Source organism: Manis javanica, chromosome X (assembly GCF_040802235.1).
Source record: "Manis javanica isolate MJ-LG chromosome X, MJ_LKY, whole genome shotgun sequence".
Lineage (NCBI taxonomy): Eukaryota > Metazoa > Chordata > Mammalia > Pholidota > Manidae > Manis > Manis javanica.
This window is the reverse complement of record NC_133174.1, coordinates 102,042,341-102,067,637: the sequence shown is the minus strand read 5'-3', so window position 1 is coordinate 102,067,637 and position 25,297 is coordinate 102,042,341. Positions and strand designations below refer to the sequence as shown.

The following is a 25,297-nucleotide window of genomic DNA, read 5'->3' as shown; positions in this document are numbered from 1 at the left end:
AGAACCAAATTGGGCACCAATGTTTTGTGAAGTCCCAATTCTCCTGGACTCTGGAGTTTTGTATTGCCTCCTACCTCTAGCTGCATTTCCATCTTCTTGGCATAGAGGGTGAGAAGGCACAGGGGGAGTCATGGGGAAATGCCAGGGGGGACGTTTCAGAGACCAGAGTCAGAGAACTGCTCAGGTTGTGTTGCATGGGAACATTGGTATGGGGCCAGTGGCAGGGAGTGCGCACTCCCTTCCTCCTCAGCGTCCATCCTGCTCACTTGTTCTCTCTCTCTCTGTCTCTGTCTCTCTGTCTGTCTCTCTGTCTCTTCAACTAGCCAGAGGATAGTTGGCACCAAGACTGTATCAGAGGACGGTAATTTCAGGTCCAAGGGTTAGCACCACGTTGGTTGGGAGAGCTGGGGAATAAGATGATGGGAACCTTCATAGTCTGTGAAAAGTGAAACAAACAAAGCAACTTGAAAATCCTGTCCCTAGAATTGTGTCCTAGAGAATGTCTCAGAGAACAGGACCTTGACTGGGGGGCAATATAGTATTTTACAGGAGCCTTCCGATGTCTCTTGGTTGGCCTTTCAGAGCAAACACGATTATTTACTCTGCTTTTCACCTAACACAGCCTGGCAGAATCTTCACAGTCCCGTTGCTAGAAATCAGCCTTCTTACAACTGCCGTGGAACTGAATTTCCTTCACTTCCCCATTAATGCTCCCTTCTCTCTGCCCTTGGCCAAATGGAACTTGGTGCTTCCTACAGCCACCTGTTCCTCCTTGTGCCCATTAGCTCCTCTTACACTCCCGCTCACTTGCGCAGGTCCTCACTGCCACCACAGGCCCATGCCCAAGGGCTATGTCTGCAGCCTAGCCCACAAGAACTTCGCCAACATTTCAAGATTGTTCTCTCCATATCCTCTGTCGAGTAACATCTACGTCTGCACTATTAACCCTGGGAGAGAAAAGTCAGAGATCCATTAGACCCCCTCCCTGAAAGCCCTATTTCTCCTTGGAACAGAAAAGGCTTCCAAACGTGGCTTCCTGCGTTGTCCAACCCGCTGGTGGGTGGATCCGGAGCGGGCATCCCGTCTGCACATCTGGCAGGGGTGCTTTCCAGATTTTCCTCATGACTCAGGATCAGTTTCTGACTGATAGGCGGGGCAAAGGCTCCTGAAGTTTCTGAGAGGCACCTCCCCCTGAGCAGAGCTTGGTACAGCCCAAATAGTTTTCAGGTTAAGAAAGCCAGAATCTTTGTTCAGCCGCACTGACTGAACAGACTTTGTAGGGGTTACCTGGCCAAGAGCAGCGGCGGCTGTGGCAGCAGCAAGGCTCCCGGGATAACTCAGGTGAGCAGAAGGGGTGTTCGCAAGCTTATCCTGGAGTTTTATCCGCTGGATAACCTAGAATCTAAAAGAAGTGAAGAAACTTGACTTTGGCAGTCAATCACTCTCTGCAGCTCTAATTTTCTGGTTTGTGTGGATCGAATGTGTGCGTTCATAACAATTGGAAAACTTCAAAACTAACGGAATTTTCATTGGTTCTTTTTTGAGTGTGTGTGTGTGGCAGGGGGTGATGGTGGTTGTCTGACACTGAGATTGTTCTGGTGATATCTTGTCAGGGCTTTTTTATTTTCTGTCTTCTGAAATACCTGGTAAGGAAGAACAAACCTGGAAAGGGAAGTATGAGAGGGAAAGACCCAGGCTGACTGCAGGGCTTCCCTGTAGCTTCTGCTGACCCACGGCTGTGGGCAAATGATTGAAATGCAGGCAAACTCTTGGAGGCACACTATGTTCAGAAGGCCTTTAAGCCCTGGAGGTGGGGTGCCCGGGCTGTGCGCTGTGACACAGGAGAGATTGGCAGTGGGGGCTGTCCTGTCTGCACAGCCGGGGTCCTCTTGCCCTGCTGACAGGTTGATCTTGGCTATTTCACTATCAGCCCCTGGCCAGCCTGGTTTTGTTCTTCTCCAACTCCTGCTTTGGTTTAAACGTTGATTTGCAGTTGGGGCTCTATCCCTCATGCCATGACACTGTCGCGTGTGTTCTAGGGGCTTAACTGGGCTTACTTGACCACAGCAGGCTGGTGGGGTGTGCAGAAAAAAGATGGGACCATTGCGACTGAAAATTGGTCCTGAGGATTTAGAGCTTGATGTTTGGCAAAAAGCACATGGGAAAATTAAACAGATTCTGCCATCCTGACGGTCACTTCTGGCTTCAGGATAACGTATCCTGGTTTGTATTAATGTTTAATCGAAATTTGGTCATGTCTCATGTGCTAATCTTTGTTTTGAAATTAAGGACATTTTATAGTCTGGAGGAATTTTTTTAAATAATTTTTTGCGGGGGATCGCTAATTAACTTTCATTCCTCTCACAGTTTGTGTGCATGTGCGTGCGCCCGTGTGCGGGTGTGAAGACCAGATTTGAATAGCATTCTTTATGTATCCTTAGAGTCCCTAGCAGGCTAGGGAAAAGTCTCCTTAACACTTGTGTAGTCAGGAATAGGTTAAAAAGCAGTCTTTCTGTATCCTTGGGAGTTTTCAGTTCCTAAATTAAAAGCAGAAAAAGCCCCTTTGTGACCCCCAAACAGTGTTTCTTTGATTAACCTTGATTTGAAATCATCTCACCTTCTGACGGCTTGCAATTCAAAAACAAACTCCTAAATTCATTCTTGTAAGATAGAGGACAATGAGAATTTTCAAAAGCAATGTCTTGAGGTTTTGAGCTGGAGTGTTCCCCTCCGCCCCCCTCCCTCACCTTTTAAAAAGAGGTGGTGAAGAGCCAGGAGGTCCAGGTGTTAGCGCCAGCTCTCTACCTTACTATGTAACCTTTGGCAAGCCCTTTCACCTTCCTGTAAAAGCAAGAAGTTTCTGATTTCTAAGAGTCCTTGCAGCTTAACATTCTAGAAAAAGTGGAATTGGATTCTTGCAAGACTGTAAAATTAGACTTCCAGGATGGGCTTATTCATCCAAAAGGGAAAAAAGAGTAGTGGGGCAAGCTGGCCAAAAAGGAGAGGTGGAAAAGAGAGGGGGGATTGAATGGCACAGGGGCCATTTTACATGGGTCTTTGAAATGTCAGTGAGTGTCTTATTTAAAGCATGTGATCAAATCTCATTTTCTACTAAAGACAGAAAAGGGATTTAATTTGCTAAAAAGAAGCATTTTATAAAAGTGCTGCCCTATAGTGGTCTTATCCTGAACAGTTAAAAGTATGTTCATGTACATAATTTCATTAGATTCCCCCAATAACACCCGGAGGTATACTGGGCAGCCGTCATATTCCCACTTTACTTACGGAGCAGCTAAGGGACAGAGATGTTATCTACACTAAATGATTGTGTTTGGGACTTGATCCTGGATCTCCTTACTACCATTGCTCTTTTTATTATTTTAAATTGCCCTTTTTTTATAAAGTTTTTCAACAATGGAATTAAGGGAAATCATGTGCTCTGTTCTCCTTGGAATTTATTTAAACAGAGTCTTCTCTCTGGACAGAGTAGTTGTGTCCTATATAAGGTTGGATCAGAGGACTTTTATGGTCCCTTTGAGACCCCAGAATATCTGACCAACAATTTGAATATGAACAGCCATGTGTTCCTGGTGGATGTGTGCCTAGAGATGGGTGCTATAACTCTGCCCGTGTAGACATGGAAAGCACTATTCCCTGGTAACATGTAGATGCTGAATTTTTCTTCTCCCTCTCTAAGCCCCATTTCTCTCACCATGCCACCCCCAAGTGTGAGGCTAAAGTGGCTTCTACTTCATGCCAGGGCCGATTTAGGTCTTCTGTATTCAGGTGGCTCTGCAAACTCCTGATTGCTTTTACCTCCTGTTTTATGCCACGTCCAGCACAAAGAGGAAACTGACGAAAAGTGGAAACCAGCCAGGGGCAATACTCAGGAGCCAAGCTTTCTCCCTCTTTCCTCCTTAAATGCCCTCCCTTCCCTCCCACTCAATCCAAAGCAGTTTGTAAACCGCAGACTGGATTTCCTCTATCAGACAATAATTCTCTTTAATAAACTGAGGCAGATTTCATTTTTCAGAGCAAGATCCAGTTTCTACTCGAAGGCTGCCCCACAGGTAAAGAACAGATGATTTTCCTCTCAAGAGTATCTCCAGCTCCCAGGCTTTCCAGTCCAGTGACTAGCAAAAGCTCCCCCTCCTACCTGCAGCCTCATGTTCTGTGTGGCAAAAGCTGAGCCCCCTCAACTTTCTCTGGCAATTCCCAACTTTCCATGCTCCGCGTCCCACCCCCGCCACCACTTGCCTCGGCCCACCCGGCCTTCTTCATACTCTATGTCTAGGCAGTGGGTCCTAATTCAAATAGTCCTGCTGAAGATCATTATCTCAGTGCAAAATCCCACACTGTGCTTCACACAACCAATGAACCCTTGGATGGATGTGAAGGGTTCAGATTCTCCCATGATCATCAAAGCATGGAAATAAAGAACCTTTTCAATACCTGCCATGGCAATAAATTCTAGGCAGAATGCCCCAAAGTTAGGTATCATGTTTGCTTTGGAGGGTTTTCCTCATTTAAGCTAAAAGAAAAAAATTCCTTCTTTAAGGGCAGGGACCAAAAGAAGCAGTGTGGTGTGATGGAACACTGCACACCAAATCTGGCATTACACAGACCCAGGTTTGAGTAAGCGCAGGCAGTTTTTGGTTGTGCTTTCTCTGAGCTACCATTTCTGCAGACAGAAGTTGAAGGGCACAGGTAATATCTCCTCAACATGGCTGCTGTGATGAGAACATGAACTGAAATGTACATTTCAAACAATCAATTACCATACAATGACTTTCTGCATAAGATTTCATCCATTCAACAAATATTTCCTGAACAATGGTTGGGTGCTTAGCTCTGTGCCAGGCAAGAAGAGGGCCTACAGTGTGTATCTTGCATTATGGAGCCCTTTCTACTTACTGAAAATAACTTTCACACTAACCATCTCATTAGGTGCAGCACAGTGTAAGGAGGGCAGGATAGATAACCCCACTCCCTTGATGAGAAAATTGAGGCACAGAGAAATCACAACAAGTGGAACACAGTTCTCCTGTGATGTGGTCAGAAATGGAGGTCATTTCTACTCATCGAGTCCTATAGGACTTAAGACTATGAATGTACTCTAATGAAAGCCTGCCAAAGTTCAGGCTGACAACCTACTATTCCCTATTTACTGTGAGCCCCCCAAACACAGATGCTCTGACCCAAAAGGCTTGCCCCATCCACACCGGCTGTACATTCTGCCTCTGAAAGAGTCTACTGGGACAACACTGGTTTTTAAAATCAAAACTGATTTTCTTTTCAATTGATGCTGCTTCTGTCTGTAGACAGGCCCCCTTTATATAACAGGGCTTCCCTTTGCTGGCTCCTGCCTGCCTCACCATTTGACTAAGTAGCAAATGAGACTGATGGAAACAGAGCTCCTTCCCAAGCACAGGAAATACTCATTTATCCCAAATGTTCAGGGTTCAGGCAAACTAAAGACCCTAATTGCCCCAAGGTAGCCCCCATTTACAGTCCTCAGCCTCTGGCAATCCACCAGGCCTTCCAGGGAAAGCAAGAGGCACAGTAGTGTTTTCAGAAGTTTGCGCACACACAAAAATTGGGGTCCGTTTGTAACAGGCGCCAGAAAAGAGGCTGGGAATACTTTCAGATTGGCTCTGGTGCTGCTTAATGGAAAATTATTACTGATGCCATCCATGACTTCAAATACAATGAAATACACTTTAATATTTAAAACATGTGAACTGACTTAAATCTGATGACTGAAGGCATTTCAGTATTTTACAGTGTCCCATAGCCTTAAATTTGATAAACAATTGTCAATAAATAAGGATGTGGAAAAACTGGTTATTTTCAGCTTCTTATTCCTTGGATTCAGAAAAAGGGTAAGTTTGTTTACATACTTTGTAGGTTCCAAATAATATTGAATTAAATTTTGTTAAGGTTTCAAATGGGAGACTTCTTTACCAGGAAGGTATTTCAATACAATACTGAAATGCCAAGAAATAAGATAGAAGAGATGTCTGATTAATATTGCACTTTTTATAAAATAGTGACGTGCTCTTTGTTAACTGGGTTTTAAGCTGTTACCTACACAGGTACTCTTTACAGTGCTCATTAGCCTTTTTTTCCCAAATTGCATACATTTTTTAGCAGATACTCTGCTCTTAGATTTTTTTTTGTTTCAACCCATACATAAACATAGAATACAGACCCAGTTGGACTTTAAAACATATTTTTGAAATACTTGGAGCCACATAAAGTTCACAAGCCCCCTCTTATTAACCATTGACTGTCATGAGAGGATCATTAAAATCATTACAAATATGTCCTTGTGGATAAAGCAAGGGCATTGAAAACGCTATTACCACCCTAAAGCTACTTAAGATCAAATTTGCCTTTCAAATTATCCTCATAAAAACCAGTTGTTAGGGGAACTTGAGTGTGGGGCACTCTGATAGACATTGCCTGAAGAGCTACTATATTAATTTTCTATTTAGCCATATGAGTTTTTTTTTTAAGAAAAGAAAGCAACAGTGTGTTGCCATGGGATAAGAATCTATAGTCCACTAAATTAGTGTAACTGAATTTTAGAGTCTACCTTTTATCGCCGGCAAATGATTGCAAATTAGACTTTGAAGAAGAAAGACACATACAGTGTATCGTTCTCTGTCTTTGGAGGCCATCTGCTGAGGTATGTTTCCTGCATTAGCTTTCCTGGCCAGTAATAAAAAATGCAAAGCTCTTTAAATGATAAAAGGGAAGGAATTGTGTAAAAAGGCTTGTTAGAAGTGAAAGGGGTGGCTTCTCCTCTCAAGCTCAAAGTATGCGGCCCTTCAGGACACTACATTATTCTGAATATAATAAAGCAATTTTTTTCTTTTATCTTCAAATTTAGAATTGTTCTTTGCCCTGAGCTCTTCTCTGTCAATGTAAAATGGAAGATTGCCCTTTAAAGTATAATGATGTACGTTTAACTAGCAATCTTAACACTTACTATCTATTTTTCAACCAGATTGTTAAGGCCTATATTACCCCATTTGCCAGAAGAAGAAACTGAGGCCCTGAAATAGTTTAGGTGCCTCACCCAAATCCTCATACTAATTAGTTGCAGGGCCTGGACTCTTCTTTCCCTGCAAGTGGTGACTTTTTCTTTAAAGTCAAGCTTGAAGTGCATCCTCGCTCCAGGAATAAATCACCAGCGTGACTAATCACTTGCTTAATCTCAAAAAGACTGGAGAACGTCTTCCTCCAGTGACCACAATTTTTCTCATTCTAGACATATTTTGACATCATGAGTCCTTCTCTGAAGCTCTTCAAAAACCAGAAGTACCAGGAACTGAAGCAGGAATGCATCAAAGACGGTAGACTTTTCTGTGACCCCAGCTTTCTCCCTGAGAATGATTCACTTTTCTACAACCGACTGCTTCCTGGGAAGGTGGTGTGGAAACGTCCCCAGGTAACTTCTTTTTTTTTTTTTTATAACTTTCTGTCTCCCTCTTAATCTCGCATAATAATTCTCCTCGGCTCACTATTTCACTCACACTGCCTACCGCGAGTAGACCAGTTTAGGAGACAATTTTAAAATGAGATGTTTTCTGGATCAGTGCTCTTGGCTCTACCCTGAGGAATCTTGAATTTTAGTCAAATTCTGTCGGATTTAGTAATTTAAAAACAACGAGAAAAGGATGTGCCATACTTGATTTATTTTGAAAGTTAATTGGAGTAACTATGGCAACTCAAAAAGCAACTATACTCTTGTCTCTTTACTGAGTTACCTATTACAACAACCTCAAAATGATCTGACCACTGAGGAGAAAAACTCCAGATAAGGTGAGCATAAATGGACTGTCCAGGGACAAGCTGGAGTCCGCCCTGGGGGAGGGAGGCTTCTTTGCTGCTCTTTGGATACCATCACGGGTATCCTCGCACAGTTAGCAACCTGGGATCCAAGTAGGATTGTAGTTCTGTCAGCACCTAGTAATAGTTACTATGTTTCTCTGTGGAACAGCTGTGTGTGTATCTTGTCTCTGAAGCAACTCTCAGGACCCCTTCACAGGCCCTACATGAGTGGGAAGTTCAGTGTATACAATGAAGGGATGATGGAATCTGGAGAATAAATGGCAACCTTGCTGTATGAAAGGGTATAACTGCATAGAAGGATATTCTACCTGAGCTCCTTCTTAAAGTGGGCGACCAGGTATAGAGGCCACAGAGGGCTGTTATGAGACTCGAATTCTTGGACCTTCACAATACCCTGAAGACCTTCTTATCCTATTTAGTGATGTACCTTTTGGGGCACTGTTATGGAGCCACCTCAGTCAGCAACTCAAGGTTTGCCTTCTTCAGTGAACAAACTATCACTTTTTAGTTGCCGTTTCCACAGCCTGAATTCCTAAATGGCGTACTTACAAGAGCTACTTCAGTTTGTATCGGTTGCCACCAGGTGGTGCCAAGATACATTGGTGACTTCAAGGCTCTTGTTTTCTATGACTCAAAGGACATGTCTCAGTTTTTGCCCATAAAGTATGATAGCCATTGAGAGTATGGGGCTTGAGAAGTGCTCTCCACCAGAAGGGAGATTACATTCCCCCTGTGTTGTAATCTGTGCCTCCAGTTGTTGACATCCCTGCAGATCACTGACCTGCAATAAAAATCTGGGAAACATGAGCAGAATTCACTAGCCACTTGTTCGGTATGCAGAGAGGTAAGTTTTGTTTTGCTCTGCTTTGTTTTGTTCCAGAAATGCATGAAGAAAATAGAGATATGCTGTCTGGGAGTCACTCTGATGAATGGATGAGGGGCTCCACTCATTTTTGTTGCTTGGATAGGAAAGAAAGGATATCAATAGGGCAGAAGTAGTAGAAAAGGAGGCAGGAAATTGAGAAAGGTTTTCTGGGGGGGGTCATTTTTTTTAAATAGGACAGCCTTGAACCTATTTCTAAGCTAGGAAATAAACAGTAAAGAAGAAGAGGTGCAGAAGAGAGAAGGAATGATTGATGGGGGTGAGGTTGATGGATGGCAAAATTGCAAGCCAACATGAAGCCATTCCCTGGATGTGAACCACGCTGACAGTGTTTATTGTACTGGCCGGTGTTTTGACACATCCTTCCTTTTCAGTCTTGGCTCAGTCCATTGTCCTTTGCCGTCATCTTCCAAATTCTGTGGATTGAATACTAGGTGGATTAGCAGGAAAGGACAAACTTCCTAACTGTGGCAACAGTCCATTGTGCCTCAAAGGCAAGCAATACCCCTTCCAGGGTAAAGGGATGTCAGAAAGAGAGGGTGAACAGAGATGGGTAGGAAAAGGAATTGGCATTAATGGCATGCCTACTATGGGCCTAGATACCATGTTTGGAGTGTTCTCTACATTTTTTCATTGTATCTTTTAAATGCTATGGCTTAGCAAGGTAGGTATCTGAAAAATAACTTTGATATAATTCTTTTTTTCCTGGTTTAAACAATGAAGGTAGATACTATGTCCATTTTACTGATGAGGAAACTAGGTCTCAGAGAGAAAGCAAGCATTTGTCCAGCGTCAGACTGCTATTCGTTGGGATTTGAATCCAATGCCCACATTGGTTTCTGCTTTACCGTATGCCTATTTTGGGGCGGTAGAGTTGCTTGTATCTCCTCTTTTGCTAAAATAGGTTAACTTCCCTCCAGTAAATTCGCACATTCCTCCTTACTGTGCTGATGCTGCGCATACATTAATTGACCCATACTCTCCCTTTTGAGAGTATACTGTGAGCTTAGACTTAATTAGGCCCAAAGGGAGAATCACTTGAGAAACATGTATTGAACACTACTCTATGCCAGCCTCTGTGAGATTTGCAGACGCAACCTAGGGAGAGGCACTCCTATTCTAGTTGGAAAGATGGGTGGGTATTGGGCTTTCAAAGAATTCAACAATAAATTAATGCCTGATATAAGAAATGCTATTATCAAGCCTACAGACAGTAAATCATGGAGGATTTTGAAGAAGGGGGAGATCATCATAGACTAGAGTGATTGGGGAAGGGGCCATTTGTGGGAAGTGAGGGAAAAAGAACGTTCTGAACCACCATCCGAATCTCCTCAAAGAGCTGTGGATTCCTTTCCAGCCAGAGCGGAAGCCAAGCCTGTGGTCAAGAACCACATCCAAATAATCTGGCCTCCCATCAGGAAAGCCAAGGGGAGTTCGCCAAGGGGAGTTCTGGGCCTCTCAGAATTGCCTTGGGAAGACCTGATGGGTCGTTGGCTTCACTCACCTCGTTGGCAAGGTTGAGATCCTGGTTTGCAGGGAAGCTTGCAGACATCATGCCCCTGGGCATGCCCCATTGCCTCACACTCAACCAGGGCTGTTTTCTGAAGTCCCTAAAATGGAAGAAGCATGATTAATCAGATGTTTTCTGTCTTTTTCTTCTCCCGTGTCAAAAAGCATCTGCCTTTATAAGCCTCCATGCCTGTCAATCCCACTACTAGTAGAAGGAACTGACTCTATTCAAGCCCACACCATCCTAGGGCAGGACTGAGTTCCTCTTCTTCCCACTTGTCACTTGCTTGTTGTGTCCTAAGGAGCCACTTTAGATAGACAGGGATTATGAAAGTGTTTTGCAATTGTTCAAGGCCAGCTCATCTGCCCACAACCTCCAGAGGAAAATCCTTCTCTGTAACTCTGGCAGTGGCCCAAGGCCCTAGCTACCATCCTAGCTACCTGGGTACACAGCTATATTGCCTATGACATGTATTCCTGGATTTTCCTGTCCTCCTGGGGCCTCAACATATAGTCTTAGTAAATTCCACAATATACTGAGTTATATTGACTTACAGTGTGATCAAGACTGCAGGTAGGATTTTTAGGCCAAAATCTGGCTGCCAAATTCCCATAGAAACATCTCTTCTCCAGCTCCCTCCACTCTCCCCTCCTACCCGCCTCTGGCTCTTTTCCTGACTGACTCATACCCAGCTACAATGGTGTCTCAGAGTCAGACACATCTAATCCCCGACGAAAATGAAACAAGCCCTCGTGGGGATTTGCACAGCCAGCTGTGAGGGAAGCAAGGGCACCTGGACAAGATCTTCTGTCAGCTTTCCTGGGCGAGGTTCAAGTTCAGCCCCCACTACCACTGCTCTTGCCCAAGTCCTGCACTAAGGAATACCCTCCCTGAGGGCCATTTTACTGCATTGGGTGGGAGGAGGGTGATCAAGTTCTCGGTGAAAGCGAAGGCAGTAAGAATGGAAGGGAAACGTTAATGTGGGGAGACATTAGAAGCAGAATACACAGGCCTTGGTGTATTGCTGGTGAGGGAATGGTAAAAGAGGAAACACTTTTCTCTTTGTGCTGTTAGACATTTCCAACTACCAGCTGAATGCAACTGTACAGTAGTTTTGGCCTAGACTGTTCATGAATTTCTTTTTCTTCCCAGAGATCGTGTCCCTCCACCTAAGTAATCCTAAGTGTTTTCCACTGTTGACAAAGTTGATGAGCAGGCCAATTCTCTTTTTCTATCTTTCAGACTTATTTTAAATTCTACATTTTAACAGCTTGATCAAAATATGATTTATATATCATAAAATTCACCTGTTTTAACTGTACAATGCAGTGATTCCTAGTAAATTTACAGAGTTGTGCAAACATCACCACAATCCGGTTTGAAAAGAGATGCCTCATTCCAATCAGATCCCTTTGTGCACATTTGTAATGAGTAAAACCCCCTCTCCCCCCCCATCACAGGCAACTACTGATGTACTTGTGTTTTCCACTGAGATTTGCCTACTCTGGACATTTCACTTAACATGGATTCATAAAAGTAACCAGATTATTTTGCTTAGCATAATGTCTTCAAGGGTCATCCATGTTGTAGCATGGAATCAGTTTGTTTCTTTTCATTGCTGAACAGTATCCATTGCATGGATCTATTAAGTTCTTCTCAATAAAGCAGTTTGAGATTTATACCTGGAGTCTCCTAGCAGAAGTATGATGGTTCGAATAAGAAAATAACTATGTAGTGAAGTGGCTGTACAAGTTGAAAATGGAAGTTGGTTTAAGGTCTTATTCCCAGGCTCCATATTGAGTTTTTCCTTGGATGGGTTAGGAAGGAAGAGAATGTTTTACTCATGACAAAATCTTCATGCAAAAGTAAAACTCCCCAGGAGGGAAAGTGGACTCCTTGAGAGGCTGGTCCAACATTGATCCCTGAGTTCAAGACTATCTAGAAATGCCCTGCCTGAAGATGGTTCCATTTTCTAAGGATAAGGTGGTAGCTACTTGGTCTAGCTCACAAAGCCCTCAGGTCTTGAATGACAGCCCCGAACCTTCTGGGACTTAGTCATACTACAGCTCCTGCAGGGCCAGCCTCACTTGTAGGTGTCCACGTTCCCATCCCCGTAGTACCACAGACTTCATGTAGCACTTTTGAAAGTGCCTCCACTCTTCTGGCTGCTTGTTTTCTAGTCAGCATTTCATTTTACTGTGGTTCTTGAGGTTTACCCTGGACCTCAGTAGTTACTGTCAGCAAATTACACCTGTGTAAAAAAAAGGTTTGCTAAAGATGTGGATGTGGTGGTTGTAAAGGGAGCAACAAGAGTGATCTGTGCAGGGCCCCAAGGCCCGTATATGTAGCCTCCGTACCCCACAGCCTCCCCTAGAGATCTCTGGGAAGGAAGATGAAGTGAGGACAATGGGAAGGTCCCTTGATGGTCAGCTAAGAGAACATATTTCCTAAAGAAGCTGCTTAACTTATAGAAGGTTTTGGCTCAGGGATGGGTGTATTCAGGGACCATTCCTGGCTTCACTCTTGGTGTTCAACTTCCTAGTTGTGCTTCCCCCTCAGGAATTATTTTGCCTTGACAAACATCCAAGTTCAAGGATCACATCAAATGTGCCAACACAGCTGGGAACCATTAGGCCCTTAGCATCTCCTCTCCCAAGCTACCCAAATATGTGAACGTGTGAGCTGTGACCTCTCCCCCAACTCCATTCCCTACCACTCCAGCAGATGTGGGGCTGAAATGTCCCATGTGCACTCGGTGTCTCAGCTTTGAGTTACAAAAAAATCTCTCACTGTACTTCCTATCCCTAACAGGAAGACACCCAGTTGTCCAAAACTAGGGGAAGAGTCAATAAACACCCATGTTGTTATTTTAAAATTTGTCACCAAAAAGTCCATTTGGCTGTGAGATATGTGTTGGTTCATTACCCATTACCTTCTCTACCACCTTAACTGCTTTCTAGTCTTTCAGTTCCTTTAAAAGGTAGAAGACAGGGCTTCACAAAGATTTTTTCCCATACAAGATCGATTTATAGTTAGTGGATTAAATTGAGGAGCTTAAAGCCTATGGGTGATATTTAGCCTGGAACCAAAAGCAAAGACATGACTTAAGCAAGTCTTCCAGAATGATGGGGGACTTTTGAGGGTTAAGCAAAGAGGCACAAAACATTTGGATGGATAACTGAGAGGTGGTTGCATCTCTCTCCCTGAAGATGTGCACAATATTACCCTTTATGTGGTGCCTATTGATAAACCTAAAGGCAAAGGGATGGACAAGCTGAGGTCTTGAATTTCCTTCTCTAATTATATGTGGTTCTGAAGAGCCTAAAACTTTAATCCTAGGTCTCCTACAAACTCACTGGGTGAAGGGGCAAATTACTGCCTTTCTCTGAGCCTGTTTCCTCATTTTTAAATAAACAGGTTGACTAAGTATTCTCTAAAATTTCTTCCAGCTTGACAGTCTATATGGCCTGCTAACTCATGATGTTTTAAAACCCATTGTTAAATAGCCATCCGTCATGTAATAAGAGTAGTGAAGTAAAACTGGGGAATGGGCCAGCTTGTAAGAGGAAATGGAAAATAAGGGTTTTTTTTGGGTTTTTTTTTTTGCCCAAATCTGTATCCTTCCATGAATATATATATATATACACACACACACAAAATAACCACAGTCACCTTAGTTATACAGGAGGAAATTTACCCAGTTCCTCAATCTGAGTATTGTTTACATGTCTTTTGCTGTGATCCTTTATGCCCTGAATAGAAATTGACAAGCCAAAAGTTGGCTGAGCCTAGATCCCTGCTGTGAAATGAAAGCCTTGCAGAAATTTAAGACACTGTAATGTAACCCCAACCACTAATAACTCTACATAAAACCAGCAAATAATTTGCCTTAATAACTTAAGAGTACAATGTTTCACATATCAGTGCTCACTTTATTGTTTTTCCATGGTAGGAAATTATCAGTTGTAATCGTCTAAGTCCAAGAAATCAATGTATAACTTTACATCTTGCTTCAAATAAAATGGTAACACCTGATTCAGAGAGAAAAAAACTGTGTTTAGTTTCATCTTAGAAAGGGCAAAGAAACAATGAGAAAAGAAGGAATATCAGGATGTAATTCAGCCAGTACACACGCTTTATGCTCAATAAGTGAAATGTCTTCTCCTAAAGACAAAAACTTAGTGATGAGACAACAGACATCGATGTAAAAAAAAGACCAGAAAACACAAAGCTGACAACCCACCTAACCCTCTCTTTTTGGCAGATGGATGCCCAATTAATCTTCAGTTTGGACTTGTCCCTGCCCAGAATACCTATTCCTTTCCAGAATTATTTTGGCTTTTAAAAAATATATGGAATGTTTCACTCTGTAGACCAGACCCTTCATCAAGGAGAATTATGTTTGTTAAAAAAAAAAAAAAGAAGTTTGAGAACCAGAAAGATATAGCTGTCTCTATTTAATAATTTCTAAAAGGATATATGTCTAGGTTTTCTTTCCATTTGAGACTAGGATTTATTTCTGCTGGGTAAGCAGAATGTCAAGGTACCGGCCAACGGCCTCCTCCACAAAGCTTTCTCCATCTACTCAAGACTTCATTGGTATTTCCTGCCTTTGAACTCTGAAAGTGCTGATACTCTGAGTCACACAATCATGTCTTCAATTATGTGGTGTCATGTATGCGCCTATGCCTTTGTCTATGCCTGTCTCCCCACTCATTATTTCTCCATATTCCTCCCTTGTCCAACTGCCTAACTCTAGTCATTTCTAAGGCTTCACCTTGAGCGTTACTACTGCTGTTGAAACTTTGGGGATCCTTCCTCTACACACCGATTATACTTTGAAAATGCCTCCAATGTGCCCTCATCGCATTGCGTTGCAATTGTGTTTTTTGGGTCTCATTTTCCCACTCACAGTGGGAATGGCACATCTAATGATATATTGGAGGAAGAAACACACATGCACCCCAACCAAATACTGCCTCCACCCTGTTCATGTTCCCCGCAAACACCCACTGTAGAAAGAAAGCATCTGTTGAAGTGCTCCTGTGAGTGGTCTATTACCACCTGCGAGAAGTGCTGCTGCCATCTATATTCATTCCAAAGATCTGGGAAAATCTAGTTGCCATGGAGACTGCTTGTGCAGTTGCTTTATGTTAGGAAAGGCCTTCATGGATAAGGTCTCCAAACTCATTTTCTTAAAGAGGGAGAAGCATTAATGTTCACTTCCATCAGACCTTGTCTCTTAAATGCAATCATCCAAGGACAGGTGCCTCATTTCACTTATTCTGACACGTTGGATCAGAATGTAATGTGCTAAATCCTAGTCTCTTCAAAAGCTCCCTGCAGTGGCGAAAACTCCAAGCCCGAAGGATAGCTTTGTCTATACCCACAGCAGCAATCTCATACTGTCCCCTCATTTCCCCTCCTTCCATTTCTCCTGCCATTTCCGCATGTGCCCCTTTTCCTGTGTGAGGTCTACTACTTTGAGTTTTTCCTCACAACCCCTCAACCTTCCCTTTATCATACTTATGGAAGTCCTAGTCACTCTCGACCCCAGCCCACCTGTGAAGCCTGTACTGCCTAACTCAGCTTGCACTGTCTCTTGGGAAACACTTCCTTGACTCTTAGAACCAATTATTGTATCCACAGGACATAGGCGATGACCCTCGTCTGATTGTGGGCAACATCAGCAAGCACCAGCTGACCCAAGGCAGACTGGGGCACAAGCCGATGGTCTCTGCATTTTCCTGTTTGGCTGTTCAGGAGTCTCACTGGACAAAGGTACGCCCCCTTCTGTGCCATTGCACTCACCTTCTACCTTCTTTCCTTTGGTAACTTTCTTCGACTGTTTAATTCCTGAAGTAGAGGTATTAACTAGGTGACTTCCTTCTACTCTATTATGAGAATGGTCACAAATAGAGAAAGTTGGAAGAATTTACAGTGAACACCCATGTACTCACCTAGATTCTACCATTAACATTTTACTCTATTTGCTTTGTCATACACATCAGTTGATCTTTTGTCACTTACCACTGCTTTGACTCAGTAGCTCGGTGTACGTATCCTTTCCATCCACTGGGGTATAAAGCCAGCAGGGGCCAGGAAGTCACTGACAGATATGAACTGCAGAAAAGGTGAGAAAGCTGGAAGAGATCCTTGAGAAGATTTTATTATATATATCTTATATATAAGACAATATATCTGGTTGTATATAATAATAAATAAATTATTAAGAGCACAAAAGTTCCTTTGGCATTTAAATAGAGTTCAAGGCAGTGACATGTTGACTTGATTTAGGACCAACAGCATTTTCTTCAGAAAAATAATTTTAGAAGAGAAATGTGTAATTGTATATAAAAAGGAGAATTTCCTAACCATAATTTCATTCAAGGTGTGAATAAAATCTATATTCTACAGAATCTATAGGAAATCTCTAGGACAGACCTTTAAAATCTGAACCCACAGGGGGCCTTGTGTTTTTTTTATTGATTTTGCTTCTCTAAAATGCCATGCTCATGTGATTAAACATACCACCATGAATATGTTTGTATAGACAGTTTCTCATGATTGAGTTTGTAGATTATCTGTGGAAAGTAATTGAAACCCCTAGCTGGCTGCCCCCAGTCACAATGTGCGTAGTCAAGGCAAATGTAGTAATACTACCCTTAGCAAAACTGAAGCAGAGAAGCAAACATTGTGGAAAAAAATACCCTACCTAGGACTTCCCAGTGCAGACCCAAACCAGATAAGTTTGGTGTGCCACGTTTTGCTATGTGGATTTGCTGGATGTCAACTGTAATCCCAATATTTGAATATTATCTGGTGGATAACAGTTGACTGAATGTTCTTTTATTTTCAGACAATTCCCAACCATAAGGAACAGGAATGGGACCCTCGAAAACTAGATAAATATGCTGGGATATTTCGTTTCCGTTTCTGGCATTTTGGAGAATGGACTGAAGTGGTGATTGATGACTTGCTGCCCACCATCAATGGAGATCTAGTTTTCTCCTTCTCCACCTCCATGAATGAGTTTTGGAATGCTCTACTGGAAAAAGCTTATGCAAAGTAAGGAAGGGGGTTGACAAGTCAGTGGTCAGGATACATAAGGAAAGGAAGACCACATTTGTCCTTCAGAGCTCATTCTCTCCAACCCTAGCCCTGGAGTTTATATTGGGTAGGATGTTACTCAGATCCAAGGCATTGCTTTGGGCCCAGGAATGGCCCTCAGAAATACTACATGAGAGAGAAATCAACTGGTCTGCTTTCCATTAAACCCCTACCTACTCCTGGGTGTCCCTTCCTGCTGCTAATCTGCAAATCACATGGCATTATGGCCTCAGATTTTCTTGTCTAATATTTACCTGTAGAAAGAAGTTTCTGTATGGACTGTTCTTGATCAACATAGTCTAAGCCTAAAAATCATTGGGTATAATCTCAAAATATCTCCCATTTCATACCTAGAGAAAAGCCAGCTGGTAAAGACTGGATGGGCAGGGACTGTTCTAATTCTTAGGAACAAGATGTCCTTGACCTTTTACAAAGATGACCTTGCATGTTTGCCCCCAGGCTACTTGGCTGTTATGAAGCCCTCGATGGCTTGACCACCACTGATATCATCGTGGATTTCACTGGCACATTGGCTGAAACTGTTGACATGCAGAAGGGAAGATACACTGAGCTTGTTGAGGAGAAGTACAAGCTATTTGGAGAACTGTACAAAACATTTACCAAAGGAGGTCTGATCTGTTGCTCCATTGAGGTTTGTAGTCACCAAAAACAACCACTTTTTGCTCACCTTTGCAGAGGAAACTACCTTTAGTAGAGAACCTCACCCTTACCCCAGAGATCCAGGAAAAACCATTATGGAACTCAGAAAGCTGACAATATGCCTTGAGCGCTGGCCACAGAGGCTGAGTAGCTTTAACTTTTTATCCTTTTGTACCAGTCATCCTGCTGGGAGCCAGTGCAGCATCCAAGCTGGTGTGGATAGCTGCTGCTAAATGATTCCACCTGCTTCTGCTTCTCGGTTTGCTCAAGCAATAAATCAGCCCCTCCAAATTTTGGTACCATTGATATCAATGTACTACTCCATGTAGTTTGAATCTGAATTGTTTGTTATATTAAATTATTTATTTCCTCTCCTTTCTTTGTTCTGTGTCAAGTTAGGTGTTGGGGTCATATTTCCATCTATATAGCGAGAACTAGCTTCAACCGTACTGGGATAAACCAATCAAGGAAGAGGAGGAGCCAAGGCCTTGAGTTTCCCAATTCTTGTGCCCTTATGCATCATTCTTTGCTCTCAGTCTCCCAATCAGGAGGAACAAGAAGTTGAAACTGATTGGGGTTTACTGAAGGGCCATACCTACACCATGACTGATATTCGCAAGATCCGTCTTGGAGAGAGACTTGTGGAAGTCTTCAGTACTGAGAAGCTGTATATGGTTCGCCTGAGGAACCCCTTGGGAAGACAAGAATGGAGTGGCCCCTGGAGTGAAATGTGAGTGGCATTCTACTTTGCTACATCCCCCAAACCCTATAGTTCTCCCAAACCCATCCCTCTGGACTACTGGGGGCTGTCAATGCTCAGTGATATCTGTGGGCTCTTCTCGGGCACAGGGCCTGTGATCCAGCCCAAGTGAGATAAAGCGGGCCCAGTCTTCATCTTCATGCATTCTGTTCCTTCAGTATCCTGCTCACTGTAGGAAGTCAGTGGCAAACATATGGATTATTCCTTTGTTCATTTGCCTTTAGCTCTGAAGAGTGGCAGCAACTGACTGCAGCAGATCGCAAGAACCTGGGGCTTGTGATGTCTGATGATGGAGAATTTTGGTGAGAGAGGTTTTCTGTGGTGAGGGAACTGGAGCTTCTACATGAAACTACAGGGGTGGGTATTTAGCACCATCTTCATTTCTTTCCTGCACTCCTTCCATTTAGGATGAGCCTGGAGGACTTTTGCAGTAACTTTCATGAACTGAACGTCTGCCGCAATGTGAACAACCCTATTTTTGGACGCAAGGAGCTAGAATCAATGGTGGGATGCTGGACTGTGGATGATGATCCCCTGATGAACCGTTCAGGAGGATGCTATAACAACCGTGATACCTTCCTGCAGAATCCCCAGGTTTGAAGCAATTCTTTGTCTTTGCCTCCCAGTTATCAAGGCAATAGGCCTCATTTTGGAGTATTTCTTTGACATCAAGTTTTCCATTTGCAGCTATTGTGTAATATTCATCAACCAAGATACCTAAAAATTGGCTCAGATGCTTGCAAAGATGACAGACTGTGCATCTTTACAGAGTGGACCTTGACAACTTTATCAAATCTGAGCCACCTCCTCCGGCTGCCTCTTTCCTGGCCCTATTGCTTCATGTGGCTCTTTGACATACCCTACTTCTTCGTGATGGTTCCACCTTGCAGAGAAGGCATCTGCTCCCAGATGCTTTCTCAATTCTTTTCCATTTCTCTACTGCCCAACTATTCTCTTTGTGCATTTAGTCTATGTGTCCTCCTTCTTCTGCACGTGATTTTTTTTTCTGAACCCCATCATTATGTCTCCCTTTTCTCAACTAGAACCAGGTCTTTTTTCCCAGGATTTGAATCACTACTCTTGTCAATGACCCCATCCCATCCATCTCCCATTACAATGCTATTCCAGGTTTGTAGCATTAGAGGTCAAGCCTATGCATACCCCAGAGCAAAAATTCCAAACATCCAAAGCTTAAGTGTATAATAACCTTGATGATTTTATCTCTAAATGTGCTGATGAGCTAACCCACAGGAGATAAAAATTCTGACTATCGCAGCCTTACATGGGTGGGTCTTTCCTTTCCATGGACCTCACTGGCCAGGCATTTTGAAGGGTACTAAGTGTGGTGGTCTGATTTACTTAACTCATACTTTTCTTCTGTCCCTTCCATCTTAATTTTCTCTAGAGAAAAGAAAGGTCCTATTATTCCACCCCAAGAATCCATTCCATTCTCATCTCCATTTACAATCCTGGAAATTTTTCAAGTCTGAGGCACATGTACCAAGCTGGGTAAATGGGCCTTTCAGTGTCACTGTTAAGTATTTGCATAAGATTGTCCTTTGGAGTTGTGAGCCTATGGTTCTGCATTTGTTTTCTATTTCTTGATAAAGGGAAGGAGAGAAGGTGGTGGAGAGAGAGGCATACATGGAGACAGAGAGAAAAATGTGATGACTTTTAGTTTTACTTCCCAGTGGTACCATGAATCCCCAGATGATGTTTGGAAATTCTCTAGCTCAGGCCTGCAGCTTCCCTGAAGTGGTGGTGGCAAAACGTCAGTTCTCAAAGGAAGAGGGTCCAGCACCTCCACAAGCCACACATCTGGGCTGGCACTAGATGGCTAGCCCAGGGGGATGCAGCAGTGGCAGGTTAAGTCAAAGAACACCTTTTCTTTATGGATTCTGGAATTTTTCTATGGATGGCTTTACCAAACAAAGGGAGAATAAAGAAAAACCCAAATCCTACCAAAGACTTACTAAAACAAAGCTTGGCATCAAAGGCCTGGGCAAGAAGTTTGTCTCTCAACACATGCTGAAGGCCATAGGGGGAGGCAAGTATTGTGATTTATTCTGAGGAAGTCAATGAATTATCCAAAGCCTTGTCTTCAGGGTCAATGGCAAAGCCCAGAAAAAACCCCAAGTCTCTGCTTCCTGATACCATTTTCTTCTCTGAAATCTGAGTGGGCTCATCTGAAACTGGAATCCTAACTAAACTCCTTGGTGGCCTCTTTCCCCTAGTACATCTTCACTGTGCCTGAGGACGGGCACAAGGTCATCATGTCACTGCAGCAGAAGGACCTGCGTACTTACCGCCGCATGGGAAGACCTGACAATTACATCATTGGCTTTGAGCTCTTCAAGGTAAGAGTGCGCATTTGGAGCAGAGAGGATGATGGCAAATGGAATCAAAATTAGGATGGCCTGGGGTTGGGAGAATTAAGAAAGGTCCAGGGATAAAGAAAGCAGAGCACCTAGGGTCTTCCAACACAACAACTGTGAGTTGAGTGGTATGGAGCATCTCATTCTGTTTCATTTCCAGGTGGAGATGAACCGCAAATTCCGCCTCCACCATCTCTACATCCAGGAGCGTGCCGGGACTTCCACCTACATTGACACCCGTACTGTGTTTCTGAGCAAGTACTTGAAGAAGGGCAACTATGTGCTTGTCCCAACCATGTTCCAGCATGGCCGCACCAGCGAGTTTCTCCTGAGAATCTTCTCTGAAGTGCCAGTCCAGCTCAGGTTCAGTTTACTTGGCCAGCCCTGCAAACTCCTACTTTCTACCTTGCTGCCAGTCATAATCCCCATGAGCTTTCTCTGCTACACAGTCAGTCAAAGGGACATCTTGTTAAAGTCAGACTCCACTGAAATGATGGTGGTAGAAATGTTTCTCAAAGTGGGGTTATGAGAAATGCTCCAGTGCAGGTCTGAGCTTCAGAGCTCTGGGCTGCCACTTAAAGGGGAATAGGTCTAGAGCCTAAGCTTTTCCACTTATATTTTATCTTCTGTTCTCTGGCTGACTCTTTTGTCTTGAACAGCTGGCACTCCTCACTGCTCCACCCGGCACACAGAACAAACTGCTCCTCTATTATGTTCTGAGTGCCGGGTCACCAAAGCTACCTTTTCACCCGAGCCCTGCTTCCTCTGATCTTTATCTGCTAGTCCTTAAAGCAAAGGAAAAGAAAAACATACTCAAAATATAAGCTTTATCTGAGGAGGAAGGAACTAGGTCACTCAGTAATTCATTCTCTCCATCAACAACTTCCGCTTTTGCAGGCCTATCTCCTCATCAGAGAACATTCACCATCAATGATGTGCCTTCTTTTTGATGTTTCAGGGAACTGACTCTGGACATGCCCAAGATGTCCTGCTGGAACCTGGCTCGTGGCTACCCGAAGGTAGTTACCCAGATCACTGTTCACAGCGCTGAGGGCCTGGAGAAGAAGGATGCCAATGAAAGTAAGGACTGCAGAGGTGCCTGTGAAATTAAAATTGTTTCATATATTTATTGCACATATGGTTAGAAAAGATGGCCACAAGTGATTCTCTCCAATGGTATTTTTAGTCTAGGAAGTCAGGGTGGCTGTCAACCATGGCAGAGAATGAGACGTGAAGTTCTCTAGGTGAGGCCTACACAATATTCGTTTTTATACTCGTTTTATATGTAAAGTTTAGAAAAGAAAAGGGAAGCAGGAAGAAAAGTTCTGTGACCTTCTGGTACCCAGACATTATGCTAAAAGTCCCAGAAGAGACTTAGACTCAGTGAGATATTTTCTTGATGATCTAGAGAGAGAATTTTAATCATGTGTGTTAAAAACAAATGTCACTTTGTTCCAGCTGTAAACCCATATTTGATCATCAAGTGTGGAAAAGAGGAAGTTCGTTCCCCTGTGCAAAGGAATACTGTTCATGCCATTTTTGACACCCAGGCCATTTTCTACAGAAGGACCACTGACATTCCTATTATAGTGCAGGTAACAACGTGACTAGGGACCCCCAGGGTGGCTCATATTCAGTACCAGATACTAGACTATTGCAAGTGCCTCACATATGTCTGGGAGAAAGGGCAAGGGTTATCCTGGTTTTTCATTTGTTTTGAGCTCAAAGACACTTCCCACCAGGCACAGAAACTGACTTCCTTATTAATCTCCAACCTAAATATCCTTTCCACCATTTGTTTCATTGTGGGCAGAAGCCCACACGCTCACAGGCACACATATTAACATATATAGTGTAAACTCCCATGAGGGGAAGTATGTGCCAGTTTTGATGATCTCCATCCTGCTAGGTCAGGATGGACCACTACAGTCTGGCTGCTCTTCTGATTTAATGCCTCTGACCACCTGCCTTTAGGCAGCCATCTCATAGGTCAAGGTTGATCCTGAACTCTGCTTGCTGGCTTTTCATTTACTCTCTTTGAGGTGTCTTCCCCTTGGTCAAAAAGGTATCAGGAAAGACAGTCTCATGGTTGTAAAACAGACCTTTCTGTGCTGAGCACTAGGCTCTCCATGCCCCCAGGCAAAGTTCAGTTCCACAGGGTTGCTCGTTTTCACTCTCTTGGCTTGTCTCTCCAGGTCTGGAACAGCCGGAAATTCTGTGACCAGTTCTTGGGGCAGGTTACTCTGGATGCTGACCCCAGTGACTGCCGTGATCTGAAGTCTCTGTACCTGCGTAAGAAGGGTGGGCCAACTGCCAAAGTCAAGCAAGGCCATATCAGCTTCAAGGTTATTTCCAGTGATGATCTCACAGAGCTCTAAATCCCCAGCTCCAGAGAATGCTGACAGAGCTTTCCATCCTTTTATCTTCTGTCAGATGCCATGTCTTACCTAAGATTCATGATCTTCTGAAAGAAAGAAATTCAGAGTAATTAACTTTTCCTTTCTTCTGAGAGTTCCCCATACCTCCCGATCCGAGTAGCATCAGTAGCTACATAACCTATATACCTCCAGCAGCTGGACAGGGGGAGGTGACAGTCCTATCCGGAGATCATTCAGATGTTTACCAACAAAAGATCTCCAGGGCTTCTGGGGTGAGATTCAAGCAGGACAACAACAGCCTGGACACCCTACAGATGTCTCTGCTGCTTTCAGGTGCCCAGTATCTTGCCTGGAGGCATGTTGAGGAGGGAGGGGGGTGATCAAGGCCAAGCTGGTCTAGCCTGACATTCCAGCTCCTGACTGAACACTACAGACTTCCCAGCAGCATTTTACCCAGCAGCCAGATCCTGCTTGTAAGTCCCCAGTTCTTACCACCACCACCACTACGACCACTACCACCAGTCACCACCACCACCACCAATCACCACCTCCATCGCCTCCAGAAAGTGTAGTTCTGCCCTAACCCAAGTCACCTCCCACAGCAGGTTTTACCTTCATGGTGAAGAAACTTTTTAGGTGCTTAATCAAGAGCTGGAATTTAGTGAGGTCTAGACAGCAGGAAGGACCTGAGCTCTAGTTCCATGGAAGCCAGCTGGTGTGCCACAAGAGGGAAAAGTGGAAGAAGCTGCAGTGGGAGACAGAGCCTCAGTCCCCCACCCACCCACACACACCTACACTCACACGTGCGCACACGGGCGCACACAAACTACCGGTCAGGCAGTCAGTGGGCAAGAGGAAGGACGAGTAAGTGCCACACATCCTGAAAGGATGAACGAGTCCATCCAGGTAGAGCAGAGGCAGTTTGGGGCCCCTGACTGCAATGTGAAGGGTTGGACACTTTGGATCCCAGCCCAGGCCCCTTAGGCTTTTCTCTCAGTTGGGAAGCTTCACTCTCTGGGGAATGTTTGTTTGTCCTCTTGTTTTTTCAGTACTGCTACAGAATTTTCTCTAGAGTCAGTCATTCTGAAATGTTCTTCACTCCACCTTACCTATCAGCATTCTACTCCTTCTTCAAGGTCCAGCATAAGTGCCACCTCCTCCATGAAGCCTTCCCTAACTCCCCTAGCCCCCACCTCCAACAATATTTCAATGCTTCTGCAATGATGAAAAAAAAAACATAGCTGTAGTACTTAGTCTAGTCCAGCAAGCATTCATTTAAAAATATACTTTGTAGGGTTTTTTTTTTAGCTCACTCATTTCTTACCATGTTTGTCAGTCTGTGTAACTAAAGCAGTGCCTTCACCACACTGCCTTACATACTCCAAACCACAATAAAGTCACATTCAATAAATTGACCAGTCTCAGCTTGATTTGATGGCACAGAAAAGATGGCAAGAGTCTGCCTGCTGAGACTCGCTTGGCAGCTGCTAGAGGTGGGGGTGGGGGGACCATCTTGAGCCTAGATATACATCTGATGGGTGCAAAAGCCTTGGTGATATTTAGATGCTACAGTCCTTTTTCAGGGTGGAGGGTTGGGGGGAGAATGGAGCAGGGCCCTCTTCTATTCCACATTTAGGAATATTTTAGGTGGCATCTGGGGTTACATGATTTTAAAACTTCCCTGGGATTGCATTCAAGGCAAAAGCTACAGTGGCCAGATCTTTCAAGGGCAGAACTTCCAGCAGCAGAAAATACCAGCTC

The 25,297-nt window shown here is 43.7% G+C and overlaps 1 protein-coding gene across 1 annotated transcript; it reads left to right on the top strand.

Annotated features, from left to right (window-relative positions):
- Positions 1–1,195: 1,195 nt before the first annotated feature.
- CAPN6 (calpain 6) lies at positions 1,196–24,951 on the top strand. The gene is made up of 13 exons (XM_017671287.3): positions 1,196–1,341; positions 7,277–7,456; positions 15,903–16,034; positions 17,113–17,321; positions 17,823–18,015; positions 18,560–18,753; positions 19,008–19,085; positions 19,191–19,377; positions 21,018–21,140; positions 21,319–21,521; positions 22,117–22,238; positions 22,617–22,753; positions 23,354–24,951. Exons 2-13 carry the CDS (start codon positions 7,292–7,294, stop codon positions 23,534–23,536), a joined length of 1,926 nt encoding a protein of 641 aa, XP_017526776.2. The 5' UTR covers positions 1,196–1,341; positions 7,277–7,291; the 3' UTR covers positions 23,537–24,951.
- Positions 24,952–25,297: the final 346 nt, after the last annotated feature.